Source organism: Sus scrofa, chromosome 2 (genome assembly GCF_054392235.1).
Source record: "Sus scrofa isolate SSC_HxYL_T2T_F1_AM1 chromosome 2, Sscrofa_HxYL_maternal_Yorkshire_Landrace_v2.0, whole genome shotgun sequence".
NCBI classification, from domain to species: domain Eukaryota; kingdom Metazoa; phylum Chordata; class Mammalia; order Artiodactyla; family Suidae; genus Sus; species Sus scrofa.
The window spans coordinates 116708994-116728996 of NC_139384.1; the positions used below are offsets into that span (position 1 = coordinate 116708994).

The following is a 20003-nucleotide window of genomic DNA, read 5'->3' on the forward strand; positions in this document are numbered from 1 at the left end:
TTAAAATTTTTGGCATGGTTTATTACATCATTTTTAGAATAGATCTGCTATTTTTTTTCCATGTATTTATTCCACTGTTTTGCATTACTTCTTTCATTCCTTTGTTTTCCTAAATCTGCATATTACAAGTGCTACTTTTGGGTGATTTTTACAAATATAAAATACTTGCTTAATTTACTAAATATACTACAAGGAAAGACCAGCTGGAATCCTAGCATCCAGAGTAGATTGTACATCTGGGTGATCATGTTTCATGCTTCTTTCCTTAAAATACAATTGCATACACAAACACATGTAATTCTACATATACTTCATATAACATACACTATTTTATATATTTATAATATATATTAGCTACCCTTTCATTTATCGATTTATGACTGTTATCTGCAATGTTTGTTTAAATTTAAAGTCAAATAACTTTTGGCCGAAGGATTATGAATTTCTTAATTCATTCTAAGGAAATGACAGGATGACATGAACCACAGGCACCATATCATCACCATTGTTTCTAGTACAGAGCACTTGAAATCAACCTTCATATACTAAAACAGACAATTATTAAGAAAATTCAAGTATGATGCAACTCTTAATGGAATATCACATAGCTATTAAGAATTATATTACTATTCTATACATTATAAGGGTTTTGGCCATGTTGTATAACGAGTTCAAGTCTAATCGCATTCCAAAATGATTTTGATCCTAAAATTCTCTATTTTATATTATGTTAAAGAAATGGTCTGGAAAAAATACACATTCATACATACACATATAATAAAATTAACTCCGTACTAAAGCCTTCATGGCATTTAATAGTTAATAGTCATTAGCTCTATGTAGCTTTTATGTATTTTTCTACTAAATCCTCTTAATTTACTATATCCTTCACATTTTGTTTTATTTGAATTTTTATAGTAATTTATAAATTCATAATCAGAATATTGATGCAATTTTCCTTTAACGCACATAAAAAGAGTCTTGGCTATTTCAATCGCCCAAGGCATCTCTCCCCACCTTTGAATGTACTATCCATCTTTGAATTTACTTACTTTGGATCAACTTACTTGGTACTTGGTAAATATTCTTTTTAACAGGATAAGAATTTTCAGTTTTGCCTATTTTACCTTTTCCTTTATTTTCATATAATTTTGTTTTAAATTGCATTTTCTTATTTTACGTCCTCTCCTGAATTATCTTTCACAAATGGAGGCTAAATCTGTGGGGAAAGCTATTCAATAGCTCGTATCTAAATAGATCAGAGGTTGAAATGTATTTCAATTCTGGTTAGAAGAGATTCTTCAACATCCTAAAGATGACATCCTCTGTGTATAACAGAACTACACACTTTTAATACCATGGACTAGGTTACCTTGCACTGAATTTCAGTAGAATTCCATGCAAAAACTACCCTCAAGCATTTGGACTAGTTGGAAATCTAGGAACAAGAAACCACATGTATGATATACCACGTATATAAGACTGAGAGGTGTTCTAGTCCCCCAAATAAGTTTTTAATATAGCTATTGTGATTTGCATTTTGGACATATTAAATTTTGTACTCTGAGAGGTTAAACAGCTGGTTCATGGTCATATACTTTGCAAATATCAGGACTTGAGTTTTTCTATGTATTATTGTGTGAGTATGTACCTGTGCCTGTCTATGTAATAGCATGTTCTGTAGGTGGAATATAAGAATAGAATTTCATGAGTACTTTTATAACAATCTGGTTTCAAATCACAAACATATATATATGATCTATAACTTGAATACCTATCAAGCACTGTTTCATTTGATGGAGTAAGAAAGATGTTGATAAGCAACACTTTCCACGGAAGACATTTAGTACAACTTCTCATATTTTATTCCAGAAAATAATCAGATGGCCCTAAACTTTTATATAAAAGTCTTCTTTAGACAAAAATTCCACAAAGGAAACTAACTATAGGGACATCCTAATGATAACCAAGAAATGGAAAAACCAAAGAATCCCAAATCTTTCATCAAATCTAGATTTAGGTGAGTTTCTTCATTGCTAATATATTCAGGTTCTTTGTATTGGGTAAGTCAGACTGTGCTCAGCTGGGACCTAATAAGATGCACCTCTTCAGTGACTTCCATAAGGAACACAGGTATGCTAAGTATTACTGCAGATTTACTGAAGATTCTACCTTAATATCTCTGAGAACCAGGAACCTAAATATTAATAACCATATCAGTACTATCAATAATCAGGAAATATGTGGAAGCACTGTATTAATATAAGAAAGGAAAATACTATGTATTAAATGCTAAGTACTTTCTAAATCATTAGTAATTTAACCCTCATTAAAAAAAATGTTGTTAGGAAACTCCATTTTGAAAGGGGAGAAACCCAATTAAATAAATTGGGATAATTTTGCTCATAAAGAATACACGTTTTAAACTTCATTATTGTGGGTATCCTACAGGTGTGGGGAGCTAATATAAGCATCTGTTAATCTCTACCATGACTTCAGAACACAAGGCAATAATGAAATTTTAATTCACCAAAGTTTCAAACTTAAGTCACATGAATCTGAGGACAGTGCTTCATTGGAGATGATTTCTCCTGGGATGCTAGTTTGTCTCTTTTTTTTTTTTTTCAGGGATACCATTTTGAATCAAACCTGAATATACCTTTCCAAATTCACAATCTGTTAATGCTAAATTTTGCATTATATAGTAAGGCAATGGGAAATTTCACTTGCTTGTGTGAACCTTGCTGCTAAGGTTTTAATATTGTTAAATATTGTTAGATAACAGCAGTGCATTTAAACTATTAAAAAAGAAACAAGGTTTACAGTTTAGCATGTAAGAAGCCTAGAAGTGGCCACTCACTCCTAGCAACAAGTAAACACTGAACAAGCTAAAAAAAAAAAAAAAATCAACTCTTCTAAGATCCATAAGAGAAATAAAGTCATAGAGTAAACTGCTGCCCCCCCCAAGTGCAACAAACAACAGGCAAATACAAAAAATATTTAAAAAATCACAACTTACCAGAGCGGAAAACAGGAGAAAAAGGACCTGAGCAGAGAAACCCAGCTTGTAGTTGAGGAGTTGCTGAAGCCTCTGTTGTGAGATTAAAACCTCCAAGGGACCTACTCATTGTTGTTGCTCCCACACTTTCAGGAGTTCCACCTCCCAGAGTTCTGGCAGGTTCTCATAGTGATTAATGGAGAAAAATTCCCTTGTTCTTCTAAGAGGGGAAGGAGAGAACCATTTTGATACATGCCAGAGCCTTCTGTTTCTCTTAACAAAGCCTGCCTTCAGGAGAAACTATTTAACTAAAACCTAAACTGCTGAGGTTTCATCAGTGCCTATTTGACGCGGGGGAAGGGAAATATCCAACCCAGCTGATTCTAGCATTCCACTTGAGGAAGAAGAAATGCTCAACTCTAGTCAAATTTAGGTATCCTGGCAAACCTAAAAAAACAGGTGAGGGACTGAGAAAGACACACGATGTTCACAATCTAGAGACACAGACACACTTTAGTGTGTCTTTTAAGACAGACCTAACCACAGGACAGTGGAACACTGCTCTCCCCACAACTTACTACCACACAGTACTTAGAGCTTATTTGCAGCGTTTTTTTTTTTTTTTTTCCCCAGTACTCTCTTCCCCTCTCTCTCTCCCCCTTCCCTCCCTCTCTCTCCTTCACAGTCACACACACACACACACACACACACACACACACACACACACACACACGACATACTAAAAGGCAAAAAATACATTTGAAGAGGCAGAGTAAGCATCAAAACCAGACTCAAATAGGGCAGGGATATTGAAATTACCAAACAAGGGATTTTAAAAGAACAATGATTAACATGCTTTAATGGATAAAATAGACAATATGCAAGAATAGAGAGGTAATGTAGGTAGGCAGATGGAAAATCTAAGAATCAAGAAGATATTCTAGGATCAAAACCTTTGCAACAGAAATGAAGAATGCCTATATGAATGCCTACTAAGATGAACTTAGTAAATTGGACATGACTGAGGATAGAATCTCTGAGCTTGAGAATTCTCAACAGAAATCTCCCCAAATAAAAAGTAAACAGAAAAAAAAAAGACTGAAAAACAAGGATAACAGAATATCTAAGAACTATGGGACAACTACAAAAGGTGTAACATACATGTGATGGGAATACCAGAAGGATGAGAAAAAAGAACAAAGGAGTATCTGAAATAATAATGACTGAGAATTTCCCTAAATTAATGTCAGACATCAAACCATAGGTCCAAAAGATAAATTATGAGATTCCAAAAGAAGCCAGAGGAAAAAATACCTTAACCTCTAGAAGAGCATATATAAGATTGGCATTCAACTGCCTCTAAGAAAACATGCAAGCAAGAAGACAGTGAAGTGAAATATTTAAAATGTTGAAAGAAAATAAAAACAGCAATCTAGTATTCTGGTCCCTAAAGAACTATCCTTGAAAAGTGAGGAAGAAATAAAGACTTCCTCAAAAAAGAAAAAGGGAGGACTTTTGTTGCCAAAAGAGGTGCCTTGAAATAAATAATAAAAGTTTTTTAGAGAGAAGGAAAATAATATAGGTCAGAAACCTTGAACTACATCAAGAAAGAAAAAGAAAACATAGGTGAAACAATGAGTGAAGGTAAAAAATGTTTTTCTTTTTTTTAAATGATCTAGCAATGTGTTTTAAGTGCCTGACACTAAGCTTTTGATTGCCAAGGGATTCTTTTCAAAAGGCAACCATCTTGAAGTGTTCCCAATGTGGCGCAGCGGTAAAAAACCCAACTAGCATCCATGAGGACAAGGGTTCGATCCATGGCCCTGATCTATGGGTTAAGGATCCAGCATTGCCATGAGCTGTGGTGTAGGTTGCAGATGCTGCTTGGATCCCACATTGCTGTGGCTGTGGTGTAGCCCAGCAGCTGAAGCTCCATCTCAGCCCTTAGCCTGGGAACTTCCAAATGCTGCAGGTGCAGACCTAAAAAAAAAAAAAGACAACAATTTTAAATAAATATAAAGCTAGCCATATGACACAGCTACCAGATAAACAACCAGATGAGAAACTAAGCACCCAAAACCATGAAGTTTCCCTTTCAGAAAACCCTGGGTAACCTAGATAACTGACCACTTGAGTGACCCTACTTCCTCTCTCCTGTGCCCAAATTCCCACTCTTATATACTACAAATAGGCCAATAATGAGTGATCCAATGGAACCCAGACAACCCACCTTCAAACCCTAACAAAAGGAGAGCCTAAGAGCTTTCTTGTGGTTTTGCAGGTTAAGGATCCAACATTGTCACTGCAGTGGCTCAGGTCACGGTTTGACACAGGTTCAATCTTTGGTCCCAAGAATTTCTGTATGCAGTGTGCATATCCAAAAAAGGGTAATGTGTAAGTCTTCATTCTGTCTTTCTCCCTCTCTCCCCCCATCCCCCACAACCTCACTTTGTAGCCCTTGGGCATGCCAGGCACATTCCCGTGAGCAAATATTTTATTCCTCAAACTTCCTGATGGTTTTTACTGAAATGTATCCTATGACATAATATGCATCATAAAAAAACAACAGAAGGGCTGACCCAGCCACAGCATTGGCCCCAGGGGTGGAAATGTGTTTGAGGTCCGCTATGAGTAATACGGGCCCAGGCAGTGTCTCAGCCATTCCTGAGAGCATCACCACCAACAGGCTAGACACAAGAGACAAGAGTTTGTTAAAATAATAATACACAAGAGAGAAGAGTTTGTTAAAATAATAACAGCAACATTGTATTTTATATGTTTGCTTATGTTTATGTATGAGTGAAATATATGATAGCAACGATATAAGGAGCAAGAGGGAAGAATTAGGATCATTGTATTATAGGTATTTACACAATCCATGAAGCAATATAGTGTTATTTGAAAGTAGAATTGAGGTTAATTGTAAATGTGTATTGTAAACTTTAGGGCAATCACTAAACAAAAAAGAAGCAACCTAAATGTCCATCAACAGAGGTATGGATAAAGAAGATGTGGCACATTTATACCATAGAATATTACTCAGCCATTAAAGAGAATGAAGTAATGCCATCTGCAGCAACATAGATGGATCTAGAGATTATCATACTAAGTGAAGTAAGTCAGAGAAAGACAAATATCATAGGATATAATGCATATGAAATATAAATTAATGAACCCATTTACAAGACAGAAACAGACTCATAGACTAAGAAAACAAATTTATGATTACCAAAGGGGAAAAGTAGAGGCTGATAAATTAGGATAAACTTGTGCATGTGAGCCCACACAAACGCAGGCAAATAAGGGACGTGAAACTGGAGAAGTATAAATAAAATTAGTGAATCATATCAGTGTTTGCTCAAGTTTAGTTTTATACAATGTTGTCACCTGTGTAGGTTCCTGAATCAACCACTATAGTCAAGATACTAAACAGTTCCTTGACCACAAGGATCCCTCTGGTGCCTTTTTATAAACAATAACTTCCTTCTCTTCCTTTGCCCTCCCTATATCTGGGCAACCAATAATACATTCTCCATTTCTAAAGTTTACTTCAAAAGTTACATAAATAGAATCATACATTATATAACTTTTTGAGATTGGCTTTCATGCAGCATAATTCCTTGGCGATTTATCCAAGTTGTCGTGTATATTAATAGATCATTCTCAGTTATTGCTGAGTATTATTCCATGGTATGTATTTACTACAGTTGTTTTGCTGTTTAACTGTTGAAGGATATCTGGGCTTTTCCCAATTTGGAGCTATTAAGAATAAGATTGGCTGTTATGAATATTCATGTACAGGTTTTGTATGAACACAAGTTTTCATCTCTCTGGAATAAACAACCAATAGCACAACTGCTGGGTTGAATTATAATTAGAGCTCTAGTTTTATTAAAAAATACCAAAATATTTTCTAGAGTGTGGCTGTGCCATTTTACATTCTCATCAGCAAGGTAAGAGTGATGCAGTTTCTCCACATCCTTTTCACTTTGATATTTTCATTTTTTTTGTTTTAGTTATTTTATTTCATCCCATGTAGTGATAATCTCATTATGATTTTATTGTGTATTTCCTTCATGTCTAATAATGTTAAATGTTTGTTCATATGCTTATATTTTATCTTCATATCCTCATCAATGAAATGTCCAGGCATGCCACAATTTCTCACTGGAATTTTTTTTAATATTCCATGTGTTTAGAGATTTTTCTACTGTCTATTTTAATTTCATTCTTTTATAAACAGAAAAGATACTCTGTATACTATTAATTTTTAAATTTGTTAACTTGTATTTTATGATACAAGCTACGGCTTATTTTTGGTGAATATTTCATTTTGGAAAAATGTTTATTATGCTGTTGGTTGATGGTCAATAAGTAACAAGTAGATTTAATAGGTGACTGTGTTGCTCCACATGTTTTTGTTGCTTTCTGACTGGTAGTTTTATTATTTGTTGAAAATTCCCAACAAAAATTGTGGATTTTCTATTTCTCCTTTCAGTGGTACTGGTTTTGTTCTATGGATTTTGACACAGCTGTTCAGTATGTACACATTCAAGGTCATTATTTCTGCCTTCTTGATAGATCCTTTTAAAAAAATTATTTAAGATATCTTTGTAGTAATTTTATTTGATAGGAACCTAATTAACCATATATTAATATTAATATAGTAACTTCTAATTTTTTGATTAATGGTTGCATTTATCTATTTTTCCATTTTTTTTTATGTTACCTATATCATTGATTTTTCTTTTCTTTATTTTTCTTTTTATGGCCATACCTGTGGCATATGCACTTCCCAGGATAGGGGCTGAATCGGAGCTGCAGCTGCCGGCCTATGCCAAAGGCATGGCAATACCATATCTGAGCTGCATCTGCAACCTATCCTACAGCTGTGGCAATGCCAGATCCTTAACTCACCGAGCGAGGTCAGGGATCAAAACCACATCTACAAGGACACTACATCAGGTTCTTAACCCACTGAGCCATAACAGGAACTCCATATCAGTGACACTGAATTGAGTTTCCTATAAACAACATACGGTTGGACTGTTTTATTATCCAATCTCTTTCTTCTGTTAGATTTTAGACGTTTATAATTTTTATAATATAACATAGTAATAATAATTAATGTAATTATTTATGTTACCAAAACTCTAGGAATGAAAGGGGGGCTACCTCAACCGGATAAAGAAATGCAAATCGAAATTATAATTAGATACCACTTCACACCTGCTAGGATGAGTCTACTTTAAAAAGGCTACAATCTTGGAGTTCCCAACACGGCTCAGCAGAAACGAATCTAACTGGTATCCATGAGGACACTGGTTCAATCCCTGGTCTCAGTTAGTGGGTTAATGATCCAGCGTTGCAGTGAGCTATGGTGTAGGTCACAGACATGGCTCCGATCCAGCGCTGCTGTGGCTGTGGCATAGGCTGGCAGCTGCAGCTCTGATTCAACTCCTAGCCTGGGAACTTCCATATGCCGTGGATGCAGCCCTAAAAAGACAAAAAATAAAAATAAAAAATTTAAAAAATAAGGGAATTCCTGTTGTGGCTCAGTGGAAACAAATCTGACTAGTATCCATGAGGATGCAGGTTTGATCCCTGTCCTCGCTCAGTGAGTTAAGGATCTAGTATTGCTGTGATCTGTGGTATAGTTTGCAGATGTGGCTCAGATCCCGTGTTGCTCTGTTGCTGTGGCTGCAGTATAGGCCGGCAGCTCTGGCTTCAATTGGACCCTTAGCGTGGGGACTTCCATATGCTGCAGGTGTGGCCCTAAAAAAGACAAATAAATAAATAAAAATTAAAAACCGTAAAACTAAAAAAATAAAAGGGCTACAATCTTAAGAGCTAAAAGGCAAACAATACTAAGTGTTGACGAAGATGTAGAAAAGCTGGAATCTTCACAAACTGCTAGTGAGAATGAATGAAGGTGAAGCTGCTTTGGAAAACCATCTGAAATTTGTTGAAAAAGGACAAACATATTAGTTCCAGATGACCCAGTACCCTAGTCCTACTTGTATAACCAAGAAAAATAAACATACATGTTCACACAAAATCTTGTACATTAATGTTCAGAGCAGCATTATAGTGGACAAAAAAATGGAAACATCTGGGATTCCCATCAACTGTCCATTAATGGATAAACACAGTGTGGTCTATTCCTACAATGTAATATTATCTGTCAATACAAACGAATGAAGTATGTATACATGCTACACAACATGGGTGAACCTTGAAAACATTTGGCTAAGTGAAAGAAGCTAATCAGAAAAAGACATACACGATGTGATTTAATTTACAGGAAATTTCTAGAAAAGACAAATTTATAGAGATATAGAAAAGACTGATTACCTTTATCTTTGTCAGGGATAATGACGTATTTTCTATTTTGGCCACCTTGTAGTACACAGAATTCCCAGATTTGGCCAGAGATTGCAACCTATGTCATGGCTGTGGCAATGCCAGATTTTTAACCCACTTCATTGGGCCTGGGATCAAACCCACGCCCCTGCTGTTACAGGGACACATCAATCTCATTGTGCCATAGTGGGAACTCCTGTATTTTGTTTTACTTGAATGAAATGTTCTATACAAATTTTTCAAATTCATCTGGTCTAATATTTTATTTAAGGTTGTTCTTTCCTTGTTAACTTTCAGTCCGAATGATCTATTCATCGATGTAAGTGTATCAGAATGGCCTATTATTATTTTGTTGCTGTCAATTTTTCTCCTTAGGTCTCTTAATAATTGTTTCATATATTTTGGTGCTCCTGTGGTAGATGCATGTGTATTAATAATTGTTAGGTGCTCTTGATGAATTGTCCCCTTTATCATTATACACTCACAATCTTTGTCTCTTGTTACTTCTTTTAGCTTGAAGTCAATTTTGTCTGACATGAGTATAGCTATACTCACTTTCTCTTGGCTGTCATTTGAAGCATCATCTTCTATCTCTTCACTTCAAGCTTATGTTTGTCTTTATAGCAGACTTGAGTCTGCTGGAGGCCGCATATAACTTGGTTTTGTTTTTTAATCAATCACCTATCTGTGTCTTTTGATTGGTGAATTCAATCCATTTACATTTAGGGTAATTATTAATAAATGAGGATTTAGTATTGCCATTTCATTTTTTGTTTTTTGGTTGCTCTATATCTCCATTTTTTCTTTTACCTTGTATTTCTGTCATTTTAGTTTTGTGGTCTTCTTCCTTGTTTTTCTGTTTTCTTCTTTTTGTATTTCTGGTCTAGATTTATGATGTGGTTACCATGAGGTTTGTATAAAACATGTCATAGATAAAATAGTCCTTTTTCTACTGGAAGCATCTTATATTCAGTTACCTATACAAATTCCAATTCATCAAGAGCACCTAACAAGAGCACTCTTCGTATTTTGTTTTTGTTACTTGAAATTATCCCATTTTTTTTTATACTGTGAACCTGTTACCAAATTGAAGTAGCTCTTTTCCACGTTTCTCCTAAAGCAGGTCTGCTGTTGATGGACTCCCTCAGTCTTTGTTTGTCTGGGAAAGTCTTTATCACTCCATCATATATGAATGATAACTTTTCTGGAAAGAGTAATCTTGGATGACAGTTTTTATATTTCAGTATTTTGAAAATGTAATTCTACTCTCTCCTTGTCTGTAGAGTTTCTGCTGAGAAACCTGTTGATAGCCTAATGGAAGTTTCTTTGCAGGTTACCATTCTTTGTTTCCCTGGCTTCCTTTAAATTTCTTTCTTTACCATTGACTTTTGACAATTTTAATATAATATACCTTTGAGAAAGTTTTTTTTATTGGGTAATTATGTGCTCTAATAGTCTCATGGACTTGTATATCCAGTTCCTTCCCTAGCGTGGGGAAATTTTCAACTATTATTTCTTTAAATATAGTCTCTGCTCATTTTCTTTCTCTCTTCTTCTGAGATATTCTTTACCTTAAAGTTGCCTTCCTAAAAAAGTCAGATAGTTCTTATATAATTTCTTAAATTTTTTAATTTGTTTCCTCTTCTGCTTGTATCATTTCTAGATTTCTTTCATTAATCTCATTAATTCTCTCTTCCTTATGGCCTGCTCTATTTCCAATGCTTTGAAATACATTCATCATCTCATTTATTGTGCTCTTCAGCTCCAGAATTTATTTGGTTCTTTTTTAGTATTTCACTCTCTTTGGTAAAGTTTTTTTTTTAATTAATTTCATTCTTGAGCTCAGTGAACTGCCTGAGTGTTCTTATAATTCAATCAGTTCTATCATGACACCTATCTTGAGTTCTCAATATTCCATGATGCAATATTTCATCATAATAAATTTGGTTTCTGTCATTTTCTTTTTGTGGTACAATGTTATTGTGATTCTTCATGGTGCTTGTTGACTTGTTCCTCTATTGTCATATATGAATTAGCAATGCCCCTCTCCCTGATTCTAATGATTCAACAGATTAGAAATTAAGAGGCCTTTCTTGTTTTCAAGTAGGCAGCATGATAGCAGAAATTTTTTGGTTCTCTTACCTGAGCTTGCTTCTGGTGATATATGAGTCAGCACCTTCACTTTACATCACCTCTGTCAGAGGTGTTGCACCATGCTCACATTACCGCTTCTTATGATGCCTTGCTGATTCCAGTGTCACTGGCATCACTACCTGGGACACTGAGATAATGGGTTCTTCCAGTATGTCTGGGATCCCTTGACTCAGAGGCTCCGCCTCCACAGGTAGGGGGAAAGCTAGAATCACATGGGCCCTTCTGCCATGTCTGGTATTTGTAAGCTTCACAGGCTCTGCTAGTGTGAGTGAAGGGAATAGGAGGATTGAGTCATGGGCACTTCGGTGGCTGGAGGGACAGGGTCCAAGGCCCTACTGCCACTGTTGCCCACTTACCTATGGCTGTGGGCAGTGCTGTGGCCAGGAGGCTGGAGTCAGGTTCTCTAAGGCTGCAGGCTCTGTTGTCATGGCCAGAGGGCTGGGATTGCACGTGCTACATTTTCTGTTCCCCCTGGTTCCACCTGCTCTGTTTTCCAGTCACCCATTTTTAGATGTACAAATGCATGGAACTACTTGGTATACTGATGTTTTGGGCAGAGGTGCCTTCGTTGAGCTATGAATGCTTTACTGATTGTAGATTGAAGGGGAAAGACAAAATGAGTTTCTCACCTATCATTCTGCTGACTTGACTCCTGTGTCAATTCTTACATATCGTGTTGTCTTATAATTCAAATCTGACACATTGAATACCTTTAAACAAATTATTGTTAATACAAAGAAAAATACTTGTACCTTCATTCCTTCAGTTACTTAAGTTTTCATATATCATATTGTGAAAAGTACAATTTAGCCATGTATAATTGAAAAGGAGTTTTTAACCATTATAATTGAAAAGGAGTTTTTTCTGGCTAGACCTTTTTCTTCAGCTACCTAACATTGAATGGAGAAAAAAGCTTTCTGATGTTTTCTAACTGGTGATAATAAACTCTGAAAGTACTTTTTTTTTGTCTTTTTTTGCTATTTCTTTGGGCCGCTCCCGTGGCACATGGAGGTTCCCAGGCTAGGGGTCCAATCGGAGCTGTAGCAACCGGCCTATGCCAGAGCCACAGCAACGCAGGATCCGAGCCGCCATCTGCAACCTACACCACAGCTCACCGCAACGCCGGATCGTTAACCCACTGAGCAGGGGCAGGGACCGAACCTGCAACCTCATGGTTCCTAGTCGGATTCGTTAACCACTGCGCCACGACGGGAACTCCTGAAAGTACTTTTGATGATACTAAAACAACCACTAAATTTGTTGAAAAATTACCTAAATATATTTGTACAGTTTATTAAAAAATAATATTGCTCCTTTATAATTTCTTAGTAAGGATAAAATTGTGTATCATAATACATTAAAACTTGAGTGCATGTATGCTGAATATATCCTGGAAGTAATAACAATGGTCAGTAATTTATAGCTCATTGAATATTTTCCTTTTCGCATTTAATAATTAGAGATATTCTATTAGTCATTTCGTTATCCATTATGGAGTGACTTGGACATTAGAAAGTATACATTCAAAATAATTATCTAATATTTGCAACAATGAGGGTCACAAAAAAGTACCCCAAAATAAATTAATGTTTAGTCATTGAAAGTAACTAATTTGGAAAATAAGCCTAAATACTTAGACATTTTGAAAATACCCTGGTGAGAATCAACAATATTAAAACTAGTTATCTAATTCAAGACTTAATATCAGAATTAAAGAGAAGAGTACATAGGACCAAAATGTAATGACATAATTTATTCATACTTTCAAATCTCTCCCTTTAATTTTTCTTAAAGACTTGTCTCAGCTAGTTGCAACCTACTTTCTTCTAATACGCTCTTTAATTTTTATAATTCTCTCAAGTGCATAAGCTTACTACCTTCTCACGATTTACACACTTAGCCTTTTGGAAGATGAAAACCATTGAGGTGATTTGTTGGTTTCTCGTTTGATTTTGTAATGCCAAACTACTTTGTAGTTGCTGTACCTAGGTCAGAATATCCACACTTTCCATTAAGCTCTTAATCAAAAGGATTAACGTGATAGTAGAAAGATGCATATCTCAAAGCAGAAATCAATCAAAACAGAAATCTCCCCAAAGCAAAGGATATGCACTTATAGTGAATAATCAAAGCAAAAAAATAATATCAAAAAATAATATCACTGGGGGAAAAAAGAGAAAAGTTTTTGAGGAAGCACAAGAGTTAATCCTATAAAACCATGTAAATATATTTTTATGGTACATTATTAAGTCTGTTCTTAGAAATGTAATACAAGTCAATTTTGAGAAGATAAAAAATTAACTGACAGAAGTAGTGAATCAATAAAAAAAAGGCAGTTAACAATAGAATAATTATGAATGGGTTTCATGCTTCAAAAGACAGCATACAGAACCTATTCAATTTTATCACTGCTATAAAATTCTCATTTCCGTCAACTGAATGTGTTTTTGTGGAACCACTGAAATCCAATCATTTTGTGCATACTACTACTTAGTTTGACCATTTTTTATGAGTAGTAACACGGTGGCCTTTCATGTCATTTGCATTCATGATTTTGCATATAATTACTTATTTTAATCAAAGATTTCCAACTATTAATTGTGTTGAAATAACCAAAAATTCATACGCAGCTATCACCTCCACTAAGTTGTACCTGTTGGCTTCTCTGGAGTCCATAGTCCTGATTGTTCTTTGAATGACCTGATTTCTAATATCTCATATAAGCAACTGAAATTATACTCTAAGTTCATACCTTGGTCAGAAAGAATAGATCAGTGAACTATGGACTGGCCAGGAAACAGGAATCCTGTTATTGGAAGAGCGCTATTAGTACACACTTCCAGGCAGTAGTGGCTTTTGAGTAGCAATTGAGAAGCTGCAGGTATTGCCGACAATACTTGGGGTATTAATTTCACAAAAATGCTTTACGAGGTCCCTGTAGCTACACCACAATGCTGTGAATACACACACACACACACACACACACACACACACACACACACGTGTGTGCATTTCCCAAGTGAAAACTACTTGGATGTGATTTTTATAGGAATTCAATGAATATACATTTCATTGGTCAAATTTCAAAAAAGGTGGTTTTAACAAAGTCATATAAGTAACTTTATGGTAGAAATTTTTAGTCAATATATGAAAATAAGCTTAAATCTCTCTATCATTCAGAGTTCTCCAGAGAAAGAGAACCAATAAGATGTGTTTTATGCGTATAGATTTATCCATCTATCTATTGTGAGATATTATGGCTTACATAATTATGAAGTAAATTCAAATCTGAAGAGTGTTCCAGCAGGCTTAAGACCCAGGAGAGCCGATGGTATAGATGAAGTCTGAAGGCAGTCGGCTGGAAATTCCACTCTGACTCAAGGAAGGATCATTCTATTTGTCCTATTCAGGCTTCCAACTGATTAGATGAGGCCTGCTCACATTATGAAGGACAATCTTCTTTATTTTACCAATCAAAATGTTAATCTCAGGAGTTCCCCTGGTGGCTACCCAACATAGTGTCCCTGAGGATGTGGGCTCGATCCCTGGCTCCACTCAGTGGATTAAGGATCTGGCATTCACACAAGCTGCAGTGTAGCCCATAGATGTGGCTTGGATCTGGTGTTGCTGTGGCTATGGTATAAGCCTGCAGCTGCAGCTCCAACTTGACTCCAGCCCAGGAACTTCCATATGTAGCAGGTGTGGCCCTAAATAAAAAGAAAAAAAAAATGTTAATCTCAGGTAACCTGATCCAAAAATACCCTCATGGGCATACCCAGAAAAATGTTCAAACATCTGAGTACCCATGGCCTGGTCAAGCTGACACATAAAATTATCCATCATATTCCACAAAATAGAGATATAATATGTACTTCCCAGACTTACTAGATCAAAGAAAGTTTTCTTTAAATAAGTATACTATGATGTATCTGTTAACCAAAATACAGATATTTGTTTTATATTTACAAGGTTTGACTTGACTGTATAGACTAAATATATGCCTCTAAAGCTGCTACAACAAAGTACCAAAAATACTGGCTTAAAACTTCAGACATATATTTTCTTACTATTCTAAAGGCAAAAAGTCCAAAATCAGTGTCCCCTGATCCATGCTTCCTCTGAAACTCTTACCTAGCTTTCCCTGGTAGACACTGATTCTTGGCATTCTGTGGTAAATAGCCGTATCACTCCAAGCTTTGCCTCTGTCATTACACATTGTGGTTACATTCATCTGAAAGGAAAAAAAAAATTTCAAATTCTGAGATACAATCATCTCTCCGTATCTGAGGGAGATTGGTTCTAGGCCTCATCTCAGATACTCAAATCCTTAGATTCTCAAGTCCCTTATATAAAATGATATATACATATCAGTACAGTCATCCCTCCACATCTGCAGATGTGCAGCCAGAGGATACTCTGTATTTATAAAATATGTATACATGTACATTGAAAGCACCTGAAGAAATGAAGGCTTGGTAAGTCTTCAGTACTCAACCTGTGTACCTACTATGTACAAATGACTAGGCTAGATGTTTTCTTAAGAAAAACTAACTAAGCCTATTTGTTTCTTTGTAGGAGCTCTAATTCTTAAGAAAGATGTAGATAAAAAATATGATGTGAATACCATTGTCATACAACCCAATACAAATCACATCAATATAGAGAAACATTACATAGACAAGTTGATATCTGGCCTGAACCATGAAGGAAGATTCCCTAGTATTGTGGTTGTTATGGTGGGCAGGAGTGGGAGAAGTAAGTATGTGAGGGTGGGGAACTGTTAGTGCCAACAAGCATAGTGATGCATGAGGGTGGTGTTTGTATATGCTTATTTCTAATAGCATTCTGAAAACTGATTCACAGAATTTGAATGGGTCACTCTCAAAACCTGACAACTTTTAACTCAAATATGTTACCATCAGGATAAAAATAAGAATTGCGTACTTCCCGTGTGTCTCAAAGCCATTTATGACAAACCCACAGCAAATATAATACTCAATGGGGAAAAACTGAAAGCCTTCTCACTCAAATCTGGAACAAGACAGGGATGCCCACTCTCACCACTGCTCTTCAACATAGTTTTGGAAGTCCTAGCCACAGCAATTAGACAAACAAAAGAAATAAAAGGCATCCATATAGGAAGAGAAGAGATAAAACTGTCACTGTATGCAGACGACATGATACTATACATAGAAAACCCTAAGGACTCAACCCCAAAACTACTTGAACTGATTAATAAAGTCAGCAAAGTAGCAGGATATAAGATTAACATTCAGAAGTCAGTCGCATTTCTGTATACCAACAATGAAATATTAGAAAAGGAATACAAAAATACGATACCTTTTAAAATCGCACCTCAAAAAATCAAATACCTGGGAATACACCTGACCAAGGAGGCAAAGGACTTATATGCCAAGAACTATAAAACTTTAATCAAAGAAATCAAAGAAGATGTAAAGAAATGGAAAGATATTCCATGTTCCTGGATTGGAAAAGTCAATATTGTAAAAATGGCCATACTACACAAAGCAATCTACAGATTCAATGCAATCCCTACCAAATTACCCATAACATTTTTCACAGAACTAGAACAATCAATTCAAAAATTTAAATGGAACAGCAAAAGACCCAGAATTTCCAAAGCAGTCCTTAGATACCAAAACAAAGCAGCGGGCATAACTTTCACAGACTTCAAGCAATATTACAAAGCCACAGTCATCAAAACAGTGTGGTACTGGTATCAAAACAGACAGACCGACCAATGGAACAGAATAGAGAACCTGGAAATAAACCCTGACACCTATGGTCAATTAATCTTTGACAAAGGAGGCAAGAGCATAAAATAGGAGAAAGAAAGTCTATTCAGCAAGCATTGCTGGGAAACCTGGACAGCTGCATGCAAAGCAATGAAACTAGAACACACCCTCACATCATACACCAAAATAAACTCAAAATGGCTGAAAGACTTAAATATAAGACAAGACACCATCAAACTCCTAGAAGAAAACATAGGCAAAACACTCTCTGACATCGACGTCATGAATATTTTCTCAGGTCAGTCTCCCAAAGCAATAGAAATAAAAGCAAAAATAAACCCATGGGACCTAATCAAACTGAAAAGCCTTTGCACAGCAAAGGGAACCAAAAAGAAAACAAAAAGACAACTTTCAGAATGAGAGAAAATAATTTCAAATGATGCAACGGACAAGGGCTTAATCTCCAGAATATATAAGCAACTTATACAACTCAACAGCAAAAAAGCCAATCAATCAATGGAAAAATGGGCAAAAGACCTGAATAGGCATTTCTCCAAAGAAGATATACAGATGGCCAGCAAACACATGAAAAAATGCTCAACATCGCTGATTATAAGAGAACTGCCAAATTAAACTACCATGAGATACCACCTCACACCAGTCAGAATGGCCATCATTAATAAGTCCACAAATAACAAGTGCTGAAGGGGCTGTGGAGAAAAGGGAACCCTCTTGCACTGTTGGTGGGAATGTCAACTGGTACAGCCACTATGGAGAACAGTTTGGAGATACCTTAGAAATCTATACATAGAACTTCCATAGGACCCTGCAATCCCACTCTTGGGCATCTATCCGGACAAAACTCTACTTAAAAGAGACACATACACCGCATGTTCATTGCAGCTCTATTCACAATAGCCAGGACATGGAAACAACCCAAATGTCCATCGACAGATGATTGGATTAGGGAGATGTGGTGTATATACACAATGGAATACTACTCAGCCATAAAAAAGAATGACATAATGCCATTTGCAGCAACATGGATGGAACTAGAGACTCTCATACTGAGTGAAATGAGCCAGAAAGACAAAGACAGATACCATATGATATCACTTATAACTGGAATCGAATATCCAGCACAAATGAACCTTTCCACAGAAAAGAAAATCATGGACTTGGAGAAAAGACTTGTGGCTGCCTGATGGGAGAGGGAGGGAGTGGGAGGGATTGGGAGCTTGGGCTTATCAGATACAATTTAGAATAGATTTACAAGGAGATCCTGCTGAGTAGCATTGTGAACTATGTCTAGATACTCACACTGCAACAGAACAAAGGGTGGGGAAAAAAATGTATACATGTAAGAGTAACTTGATCCCCATGCTGTACAGCAGGGAAAAAAATAAAATAAAAAAAAATACTTTTACATGAAGAATGAAAATTATCACTTGGTATTATTAAAAACTATAGCTTTCTGATGGAAAAAAAATTGCATCTACTAATTTTGTGTTATTGGATAAAAACAAATAAATGGTCAGTTAGGAAAGAGAGAAAGGGATAATGTGGACGTCAAAATGCATAAAATTTCTAAAAGCTGACTTCAGTATATATGGAAAAGAATAACAGTAAAATCTGCATAGAACAGTGATGTTTTCCTATTCCAGTCAATTAAAGAAGAACAAAACAGAACGTTTAGATGCCCAAGAGTCCTGATTACAAATAGCCAGGAAGTCACAGGTAGATTATATTCTGAAAAATTCTCACACCACAAATGATATGTTACAACAAATTGAAATATTGTACAAAGCTTACAAAAACCATTATGAATAGTCAATATTTATAAAATTAAATGAGTTAAAACAAATGCAGATTTAAAAGGAACACAATACAATTTGTGGAAGTCAGAATACTAATTTTGGAATCATGTGCTATGTACAGATGCCTACATCAGGCATTTTAAGCATTGGAAACCAATGGCCAGTCAAGGAATGGGTGAGAAAAGCTCAATCAGATAGGAAGTTAAAGCAAAAACTCCGACATGAAGCTGGGACCCTTGGATTTATACCATCAAAGAAAAGTCAGTATAGATAAATTTCTCCGGCCAGCATATGAAGCCTATTGTTAAACCTAGATTTTGTATTAGATCAAGAGGGAACACTTACTCATTTAACAAATACTTAGTGATAACTATGTGATATGCAGTTGTTCTAGGTGTTTTTTAGATACATTACTGACCCACAAAACAAGACTACGATTGCAGCTGTTATGTTAATTAGATTCTGAAATGAGGAGAAAAGGTAGTAGATGGTATGATGTAAGTGATTTCTTCCCCTTGGGACCAGGTAGTCTTTTTGCCAGGAGTGTTACCTGCCACCTGCTAACAGTTGGACCCTGTTCTAGGAGGAGCTGCACTCAGTCAAAAAGAGTTGCTTTTGCCAAGGCACTCCCTTCCCATCAGGCATACTTCTTCCCACTCCAAAGCAGATATCAAATGACAGATATTATAGAAGTACAAAGTTCCCGCTTCCTTGCCTCAACTGGAAGAAAACCAAAGGGCCAACTCAGCTTCACATCTCATGAAATCAACTGAAGATACTGTTGAAACTACTTCAAAATTAAATTTCTGCTCTTCCTCACTCTTGCTTTTCTCACTTTTTTATACATGTTGCTGTTTCGTTATAAACTTATTGCCTACAAATCTCCATCCTAAAGCTTATAGCTTGGGAAAGCAT

General features: G+C 35.8%; 1 protein-coding gene across 15 annotated transcripts in view; it reads right to left on the bottom strand.

The window, feature by feature from the left end:
* LOC110259429 (uncharacterized) overlaps nucleotides 1–20003 on the bottom strand; it is a 904175-nt gene that overhangs the window by 356737 nt on the left and 527435 nt on the right. For 8 of the 15 annotated variants that reach the window (XR_014838422.1, XR_014838423.1, XR_014838424.1 and 5 more), the window contains one exon: nucleotides 15647–15746. The exons of 3 other annotated variants lie outside the window; for them this stretch is intronic. Coding sequence is in view for 8 of the 12 variants with exons in the window: in XM_085014126.1 (XP_084870252.1) it covers nucleotides 15647–15746 (100 nt within the window). In the remaining 4 variants the exon portion in view is untranslated. Of the gene's footprint in view, nucleotides 1–3019; nucleotides 3114–12467; nucleotides 15747–20003 lie in introns of those variants that run through there. 4 more of the 15 variants (XM_085014124.1, XM_085014122.1, XM_085014123.1 and 1 more) reach the window with 2 other exon arrangements.